At 38.0% G+C, this 6,292-nt stretch overlaps 1 protein-coding gene across 2 annotated transcripts in view; it reads right to left on the bottom strand.

Moving 5' to 3' along the window:
- Positions 1 to 425: 425 nt before the first annotated feature.
- The window catches only part of RPRD1A (regulation of nuclear pre-mRNA domain containing 1A), a 69,967-nt gene continuing 64,100 nt past the window's right edge, over positions 426 to 6,292 (bottom strand). The window contains exons 7-8 of one of the 2 annotated variants that reach the window (XM_030335788.1): positions 3,734 to 3,931; positions 426 to 1,214 (exon numbers count right to left, since the gene is read on the bottom strand). In XM_030335788.1, coding sequence (XP_030191648.1) covers positions 3,782 to 3,931 — 150 coding nt within the window. In that variant the 3' untranslated portion in view covers positions 426 to 1,214; positions 3,734 to 3,781. Of the gene's footprint in view, positions 3,932 to 6,292 lie in introns of both variants that reach the window. The other variant, XM_030335787.1, reaches the window with a different exon arrangement.

Raw genomic sequence — 6,292 nt, 5'->3', positions numbered from 1 at the left:
CTCCCCATAAGGAACTTACTATAGGATGAGCTGTAAAACCCTTACTTATTTATCGCATTACCTGGAATTACAAATTGTGAAGTAAGTCATGGACTTCAAAGTTGGTCTGGAGTACTGGTTGTCAAAAATGTGGTCCCTAAACTCAGTGGCATCAGCATCAAATTGTTAAAAATATAAACCAGCAGGCCTTATCCCAGAAGCTCAGGGAGTGGGGCCCAGCAATCTGTAGTTTAACCGCCCTCCAGGTGATTCTGATGTTCGCTCGAGTTTGGGAAGCACAGGCCATGCAAAACGGATCTCCTTCAGCGGTTTCTCGGCCAGAAAGTCACGGAATACTGCCAATCCCTTGCTTCCTTCCCAGTCCACTAATCTCTCCCCTCCCACATCACATTCAATCAATCAGATTCACAGAAATTATCTACACATTTCAAAAACAACATAAAACTTTATTAAGAACATCTTATATTGTCATCAGATACAGCCAAAGAAAAAGGGGTAAACAGGGAAACTTCATCTTCCCATGTGCTACCGCCACCTCAGAACAGACTCACGTGCGGATGGCTGGAAGTACAGATGGCAACAAATGCTCTGTATAAATAAATTCAGTGTGTAACACAATGCTCCCTTTCTATACAGAGAAGAACTGGGTTTACACTTTAAAAAGCTTCGATATAGTGCAACAACTATGAAACAAGACTACATCTTTAGGAGCTATTTCTTAATAGAATACAAAGCAGTTTTGTAGCTTTATGTTATTTCATATAATACAAATTTGTAGAATGTAAAATTCAGAAAGGGCATTCTAACTTTCCCAATTAATTTGTACTTTTAAGTTTTTTCTTTCTAAAGATTTCTCAGAACCAGTTCAATGACTACACTTTAATAGATGAGCTGCTCATCTACCGTGACAACTGACAACCTAGTTTTGTTCTTTTAATTTTGCAAATCAAGACAACCAGGTCATCCCAGCGTTTGCTGATTCTGAAGGAATTCTTATAGAAAAACCCTGATTCAGAGTGCATGTGAGAAGAGGTACCAAAATAGCTGCATCTGGACTGGTTTTCCTAGAGGGGGAGGGTGGCCTTTGAGCACAGCTGATTTTTCTCAGACTCCCGGGTTCCCCCATGTGGTTCTTTTACTTACTGTAGTGATGGAAGGAGCGGAGGGAACTCCAGGGAATCTGTTCAAATGGCCACTCCAGACAGCTCTCTGCACTGTTTGTGGAGAAAAGAGTGATGGTATCCATTCAAACCACAGTACCCCTGCAGCAAGTGTGGGGACATGCTTCTCTCTTGAGGGGCCGGGCCAAACTGCACTCAAAGATGCATGATTTGCCTCATGTTCATACACAGTGGAGAAAACACTCATGATTTTGAATGTGGTATTATAGTACCCCCATCTAACCCCATTTGTTGAGAAAATGTAAGTCTACCTTTTAGAAAAGAAGACCATTCACTGCTAAGGCTTACCATGTTAACATAAGGCTGAAAAGACAACTTCTAAACCAGACCGTATCATTTGTGTTTACAGTTAGTGAGTTAACCAACAGCTTAAAGGTTTGTGGAGGACTGGTCAAAGGGTGCGACTGGGGACAGGATTCAGGTTGAGTACTATCACTTATCACAAATCGCATCGAGCTCTTTAAAAAAATAATGCCTTTTTATCATAAATATTTAGAACAGATACTGGCATTAAAATCAGTATCTAAGTCAGAAGTCTGTCTTAAATGGTGAAAATATTCCAACAAACTTCGAATAATTCAAATCTTCCCAGGAGTACATAGTTTATAAATTAGTTTTAAATGGAAAAAAATATATTTTGAATGGATAAACCACCACTTTAACAGATCATAAATAAGGTGAAGACATTGAAAATAAATTAATATACAAGTTTTTGCTTTCACTTTAACAAGAAAAACTAACTTACATGGTATACTTTTAGAACAGGTATAACTAGGTTTTTATAATTGTGCATTTGTTACCCCACCACCCCCATGCTGAATCTTCTTTTTATATAATCTACACCTAGGGACAGAGGTACACAAAACAGACAGACACCACAATGTGTGAATCTGGCTGCTGCACACCATTTCCTTAGTTAGAGTGATGTTACAAATGCTGATCAGGATCTATTAGTAATTGTCAACCACATTACAAGTTAAGTACATTCATGGTTAAGTGGATTAGGTTCCCTGGTGACCTTTGTGTGGTAGTGTTTATAGGGAACCTAACTACTACTATTCTTTCTGTGAGAAAATGTGCCCAGAATCCCAAAAGTTGACTAAAAGACTTTGGAATATAAGCCATATATGGATGGGGACTACTAATATGTGTCTATGTTCTGGAGAGAGGCCAAACTGTTAAAAGCACTGTTTCCAGAACTTTTGGCTACTGAAAATAAATATTTGCCTTCTTCACATAGAAATTCATTTTAACTATAATTTCTAATATCGAGAAAAAAAGAGTGAAGCCATTCAGACTAGAGAGACATAATTGGCTTGTGGGATTTAAAAGATGTTTTATTGACTATCTAATTTGAATCTGCTTACAAGGAAAAGCAAAATGTCTAATATGTAATGAATAAAAAAAAATGTTTATCCTAAGTCATTATTGAGTACAAATCCACAGCTTAACAATGTGATTTTAAAAAGAAAGCAGGAGAGCATGCAACTGCTCTAACACACAGGGTTAGAAATAAAAGGTAAAAGTACATTTGTTTTGGTAATTCTAAATATACAAATATAATATTTGCCAGATCTACCCTGTAGTGTAGCACTGCTTAATTTCCAAATATACAGTCATTCAAAAACCTTAAGGAAACATTAAAAATGTTCCAGGCTATTTTACTGAACTTTAAGGAATATTGTGTTGAGATATTAGAGCTAAAAATACTATTGTTTTTAAAGTTAAATGGCTAAGCGAATAATAAAAGTATTTTACGGTTCTTTTAATCCCATAGACGGCTTTATGTTAAAGGGATCAATTATGTTAAAAGGAGACTGATTTGAAAATAGCAATCAGTTCCAGAATCAAAGTTGTCGTCTCGGTAGAAGGTCAAATTTTACAACATTTCCAAAGCATTTTCATATTAACCTACTCAAATAATTCTAAATAGTTTAATCAAGGGGGTCCCTATTTAATATTCCTTTTATTCTACACTGGCAGCTGGAATGGAACCCCTACAGTACTATTGTGGAAAAGTTCTCTAAGCTTTGATCTGACCCTCAGTTTAGTGTTCAATTCCTGACCTCTGAGGAATAAGGAATCAAGGCATTAAGAGGCACAGAACTGCTATTTTGGTCAGGGAGAAGGGTGGAGTTTAAGTTGGAACATTTAGTCCCTTCTACAATCAAGTCCTAACTATACCATAATAAAGTCTCTACCAACTCCTGATTAGTTCTCACCCTTAGGAATTACATACTATACAGTGATTAGATATTGAAGAAAAAAAAAGAAAAACACTTGAAAATACACGAAGAAATAGAAACATGGAATTTCTCACAAGGCCCTGGATCAAAAAAATTTACAAAAAGATCTTTTGAAAATAATCACTATTTGTGAGCTTATTAATACACAGAGATCATCACTTTGTTTAAACTAAGTCATGTTAACTTACCAATAAAATAGTAAACAAACCAACATTTTAAACAATTTTATAAATTACTTGTCACTTCTTTTGTTAGTCATTCTCTCAACCATATACAAAAATAACGCTACAGGACTGTCCACCTAACCTGTCTCCATCTCTTGCAAAGTCCTGGGCCCTGGAAAGAGACTGGTCATCAGTCTTCACTGTAGATGTCCCCTGCAAAGGGCAGGTGCATGTGGCTTCCAGTCACGTTGGGTAATCGGGATAAGTCTGGCAGGCTCTGGATCCGGGACCTGAGTTCTTTGCGCACCAGGGAAACTCTGGCTAACTTGCGCTTGTATTCCTGTAACATCAAACCACTTTCATTAGCATTCTGGGAGTTGAGAGAAGAGCTATCTAGCTAATGGTCTGCATAAAATCTGGTATTACACTCAGTTAATGCTAAAAAAAAAAAAAAAAAAGATAATTACCAAGTTAGCATTAAGATCAAAGGAAGGGCTTTGGAAATATACTACTAGATAAACTCTATTATTATGAAAAACCATCATCTTAAACAGTTGTCACACACCTGTGAAAAGAAGATTACCATGTCAATATAGTTAACCTCAACATGTAAGATCTTCATGTGTCCTTGAGCTTGGATAAGAAAAACCACATACCTGTTTTCACAAACCTAAACTGAAATTTAGCACTGTTTTCAATTGTGAATGCTAGCAACAAATCACAGTATTATCTGTAACCGTGAATTTGTCTTCAATGGAGACAAGCTGCTATGATATTACATTACAGTTTTTTAAAGCTATCTTGAGCTGCTGACATTTATCATGACTTTGAAATTATGGTAATTCTCAGACCAAACATTAAATGTTATTTAATGTGTCAATAAAGAAGCATATATTATTGTACAAATATTATGTCAATAACTGTACTTTAATATAACTTGTTTCCTTTGTAATGCTAAGCAATTTATTTTCTACATTAAAATACTTAACTTGAGGTGCACCTGCTCAATCAGTTGAGCATTCGACTTCGGCTGAGGTCATGATCTCATGGTGCATGGGTTTGAGCCCTGCATTGGGCTCTTTGCTGACAGCTCAGAGCCTGGAGCCTGCTTCGGATTCTGTGTCTCCCTCTCTCTCTGCCCCTCCCCAACTTGCGCTCTCTCTCAAAAATGAATAAATGTTAAAACAAATTTTTTTTAAATATTAAACTTGAGAAGGGCCCAAAGCTTCACCAGACCACTAAAAGTTCCAGTGGCCCCCTAAAAGGTTAGGAAACCTTGCAAACAGTGGCCTAAAGACTCAGAAACTGGAAACCAATCAAGATCATGTTTGGTTTTGAGGGAAACAGTCCACTGTCTCTACTGGCAATATTTCCTTTTAATGGAAGTTTCCAGACTTCCACATGGAGAGACAGGATCCTTCTATACTCCATTACCTAGTAGAGGTGGGACAGGAAGGAGGTAATCTAGAATATGGGTATTCTTCCTTCCAGAAAAAACTAGAACATCCTCCTCCTAACCAAGGCTGATCTCACAAACAAGACAGAACAGGTGAGTGATAAGCTTTCATTCTGGGAAGAAGGCTGATCCACAAAGAGCTCTTTTTAGTGTTCCTCAGCTCTATACATCAGAATCAGCTAAGAAATTCTTGAAGAAACAAATTTTTCAGGAGAAGCTCAGTCCTCCTACATATCAATTAAATGAGGATAATTTTTAGAAGTGGGTCCAGAGTTCATGGATTTTACACAAGTTCCCCCAAAGGATGCTAATACACAGAGTTATGAGCCACTTTTTTAGTTTTTCTGCCTAAAATGAAATCAACTAGTGGGGTTTCTTTGAATGACTGAACCTCCTCCTTTAAAGAATAACCACACGAGGGGCACCTGGGTGGCTCAGCTGGTTAAGTGTCTAACTTCAGCTCAGGTCATGATCTCATGGTTCATGGATTCACGCACCACATCAGGCTCTGTGCTGACAGCTCCGAGCCTGGAGCCTGGAGCCTGCTTCAGATTCTGTGTCTCCCTCTCTCTCTGTCCCTCCCCCATTCATGCTCTGTTTCTGTCTCAAAAATAAACAAAAAAAAATTAAAAAAAAAAAAGCCCATGTGGGGAAAGGGATTTGTCAGACTTACTGAAACTCCACTGTTCTAAAGGAAGGAGGAAAAGAGACCTTGGAAGCATGGGGGACTGGGCACAGTGGCAGGCAAAGCAGGTAAAGTTGAAGGCTGGAAAAGTTCAAGCACAGCTTTGAGCACCTAAGAGAGGTGTCAATTCTTGCCATGTCTACCTGTCCCTGCAATTCTAATTTATCATGAAGATCAAGATGGAGTAAAAGAGAGTTTAATAGAAATCTGTAATCTCAAGGTATGATTTTCTTCTTCCCCATCCCCTTCACCAGTGATACACACTGGAACACCAAGTAAGTTTTAGCACAGCAGCTCAGAGTGGCATACGAAAGATTCACATTCCAGAGGCCTACTTCTCAGTAGGCTCTCATAACACACGTCCACATTTAGCACGTTTCTTCCTCAAAACACACCTGTATGGGGACAAACACTTGTCTCCATCTGTCTCACTGTTCTTAGCTGAATCACTCTTGAATACATAATACATAAAGCACTCTGGGGTCAGCATGACACATTTAGATGTTGTTCAAACATGCTCAAAAGCAATCATTCTCTGCTAGAGACTTGAGAAATGTCAT

Source organism: Lynx canadensis, chromosome D3 (assembly GCF_007474595.2).
Source record: "Lynx canadensis isolate LIC74 chromosome D3, mLynCan4.pri.v2, whole genome shotgun sequence".
Classification (NCBI taxonomy): Eukaryota; Metazoa; Chordata; class Mammalia; order Carnivora; family Felidae; genus Lynx; species Lynx canadensis.
Note: the sequence above shows the minus strand (reverse complement) of the source record. Positions and strands in the feature narration are given on the sequence as shown.